Source organism: Sinocyclocheilus grahami, unplaced genomic scaffold (genome assembly GCF_001515645.1).
Source record: "Sinocyclocheilus grahami isolate Dianchi unplaced genomic scaffold, SAMN03320097.WGS_v1.1 scaffold15.1, whole genome shotgun sequence".
NCBI classification, from domain to species: domain Eukaryota; kingdom Metazoa; phylum Chordata; class Actinopteri; order Cypriniformes; family Cyprinidae; genus Sinocyclocheilus; species Sinocyclocheilus grahami.
The window spans coordinates 2,444,496-2,447,835 of record NW_015505194.1 but is presented as its reverse complement, the minus strand read 5'-3'; the positions used below and the strand labels follow the sequence as shown (position 1 = coordinate 2,447,835).

At 35.4% G+C, this 3,340-nt stretch overlaps 1 protein-coding gene across 1 annotated transcript in view; it reads right to left on the bottom strand.

Annotated features, from left to right (window-relative positions):
* Positions 1 to 2,894, bottom strand: part of LOC107602581 (uncharacterized) — an 8,989-nt gene extending 6,095 nt beyond the window's left edge. The window contains exons 1-3 of the mRNA XM_016295122.1: positions 2,432 to 2,894; positions 260 to 396; positions 107 to 171 (exon numbers count right to left, since the gene is read on the bottom strand). Coding sequence (XP_016150608.1) covers positions 107 to 171; positions 260 to 396; positions 2,432 to 2,749 — 520 coding nt within the window. The 5' untranslated portion in view covers positions 2,750 to 2,894. The remainder of the gene's footprint in view (positions 1 to 106; positions 172 to 259; positions 397 to 2,431) is intronic.
* Between the last annotated feature and the right edge of the window lie 446 nt (positions 2,895 to 3,340).

The window sequence follows — 3,340 nt, the reverse complement described above, 5'->3', positions numbered from 1 at the left end:
TGTTTTTTTTTTTTTTTTTTTTTTTTTTTACTTTGGTCAAATTACATTCATATTCTGTGAAGCAACACAAGTGAATGAATTAAAAATGAATGAGAACATCCCATACCTTGTCTGGAGGATGCCCCTGTTGCTTGATTCACATGATTGTTAATGTTGGGATTGTTAATTAAACTAAAAGAAAGCACATTATATAATGAATGGGCAAAATAATCAATATTGTTTCAGCCATTTATGAAGTAGTCATTTAATATAGTGTTACCTTTTACTGTAACACTGTCCTTGGAATTTACTATTCATGCTATATGGACCATTATCTGCAAGACTGAGGTCTTCATCTTCTTCCTTATAATCCTCAAACTCTACATCATAAAGATCCTCTTCTGCAGCAACTTCACCCTTTCAAGACAAAATTAAAGTTAATAACACTTGATCATCCATAGCATTACCCAACTTATTTGATCACAAAATCATCCCAGCTATTTGAGCACATGTATTTTACTTCTTGATAACTCAATTAAAGATGCATGAATTTTATATTTAGTAGATGCTTTTATCCAAAGCAACTTACAAATGTGGACAATGGAAGCAATCAAAATCAACAAAAGAGCAATGATATGCAAGTGCTATAAGAAGTCTCAGTTAGCTTAATGCAGTATACGTACCAAGTTTTTTTTTATTATTATACAATAAATAAAAATAAAACAGATAGAATAGAAAAAGAATAGAGCAAGCTAGTGTTAAGAGGCCTTTTTTGCTTTTGTTAATTGTATAATAAAAAAGAAAACAAATAGAATACAAAAAGATTAGAAAAGCTATTTTTTTTTTTTAAAGAAAACAAGCAGTAGTGCAATTCTGAAAGGGACAAGTTTTTTTTTAAAGAATATAATTAGAATAGAGAGTGCTAGAGTTAGAGGGTCAAAAAAGATGGAAGAGATGTTTTAGCCGATTCTTGAAGATGGCTAAGGACTGGGTTGAGATGGAATTTTAAAATGTATTTTTAAAATTGTATTATTTAATTTTTAAAATGTAAATGTAAACGTAAATTTTATTTGTATTAATTTTATATAATTAACTATTTCTGGTTGCAGCTGTACAAATATAGAGTTAATATGGAGCTCGAATGGTAGTAAGGCCCAAATAAAATCTTTAAACTAGGGCTGCACGATTAATCGAATGCGATTTGTCATGCGCATTTTGACTGTAAAGCCGGTTCTGTAATCAGCAGTAAATCATCATCATGTGATTTCAGATGGAGCAGCATTTACTACACAGAGCCGTAGTTCACTGACAAGTTACGCAAAAAAAAAAAAAAAAAAATCACAGACGATTTTATTGCACGATTATGAAATCGAAGAAATCATTCGCGATAATGACAGCCGTTTGCATAGCTTCTCAGTGAACTAGGGCTCTGTGTAGTAAATGCTGCTCCATCTGAGAGCATGTGAAAATACCACATTTAATAACATATTTTTACTCCAAACATAACGTCAGTTGAGTGTTTGAAATAAATCCTTCTGTGAGATGATGTGGCTTCTTACACAGAATAAGGCATGCAACATATTTCATAGTATTTAAGCAGTGATAAAGGCATTCCATTATAAATACTTTATTTGAATAAATTATAATAATAAGAACTCAGATAAACCGAATATTGCCGTAGTCGTGTGTTTATTAGTCACGTTGAATCAATGAAAGCAGCTGAATCTTCTGTTTATCCAGCTACCGCTATAGGCATTTCCTGGGTTTCTTCTGCAAGGCGTATTTGGCGTTTCAGCGCGAGAGCGCCCTCTGACCTTTGGATGGAGATTTACTGCTGATCACAGAACTGTGCTTCACTGAAAGATACGCATGACAATCGCAGCTTCTGTCGAACCGCGATCTCGATTCCATTTCGATTTATCGTGCAGCCCTACTTTAAACAATAAAGTAATATCGTTTAATATTAATTTTATCATACCATTTTGGATTAAAAAAAGTCATGTTAATCCAAGAATAAATGCATACGTATTTATTTATTTTTACTTTTACACTTAATGTATTAATACTTTGAAATATACCATTTTAATGTTGTTGTTTTTTTATTCAGAATGATTTTCAATGTTCACAAATAGGATCACGTTGGGTCATGATTTATACGAGGCAGAACATCTTAACACATTAATAAACCATTTAACTATTATAAGGCCAAAATATGGTAGTTGCATCTGTATTATGTTTTATGGATCTTTGATCAATGCATTTTGGCAGGTGTAAATAGACAACTCCTGACCTATCAAACTCAAAAGTAATATATAAATCACAAATGTTACCAGTAAAATTAAATGAGTTTAAAGCTCTTATACAAAAACTACCTATGTAAAACATACTGCATGACTTCCTGACATATAGATAGCTGGTTGTCGGAGTATGTATTGCATTGCACCCTTCCAACCTCCTCAACTGGGTCCGAGTGCTCGTCCTGCTCACCACACGAGCTCCAGCCGGCGACCAGTCCCTCTAACGGCGGCATAACAGGGATCGCGTCCGGGCTGATGCCGTTCGGCGTGATGTGATGGCTCAGGAAATGATCCTCGCATATCTGATGCTGATCTGTGATTTCGAGCCGAGTCTCCCGTAAAGCGGCCAGCCACACTTTCACCCGGGCCTTGTCTTTGGGGAACCTGAAAAACCTCTTGTGCGTACGGCTCGATTGCTCGCCCGGTCTGAGATCACTGTGGTTTATGCATCCTTGGACCACACACTTCGCCATCGTCGCAACACTCTGTCAGATTATATCGCTACATTCAATCAGATCAACGTGCAAGGTTACATACATCACGAGAAGAAAGACAAAACATGATGTCACGTGATCCCGTCCGACCAATCAAATGATTTGATTTTCTGCTTCATGTTCTCTCTATCGGATAAGCGCACCTAGTGACATCTAGTGGAATGAAGAAGTAATTTATTTTATACTAAATGTCTCCCAAAAAGCCACATGACAATAAATTACGAATTAGCGGTGCAAAAAAATCACTAAGCTGTACCTAGACTTGATGGTTATAATATTAGCAAACTGAGGTAACCAGTTATGCCTTTATATGGTAACATTTTTACACGGTTTTAAAAAATATATTGCTAATGCTTACAAGCCGTTAGCTGCGGTGATTTACAACCATAGATATGTATACATATTCATACCTATGTTTAAAACAACTAAGTTACACAACTTTGGTTCTTGCTTCGGCATCCCATGTTGAACTCCATCATATCGCCGGGATGACAATCAGGTCTAAAGTGACCGCTACACACCACCGCATTTTTCGAAGCAGATGCAGAAGTGAAGTCCCGTCTCTTCACC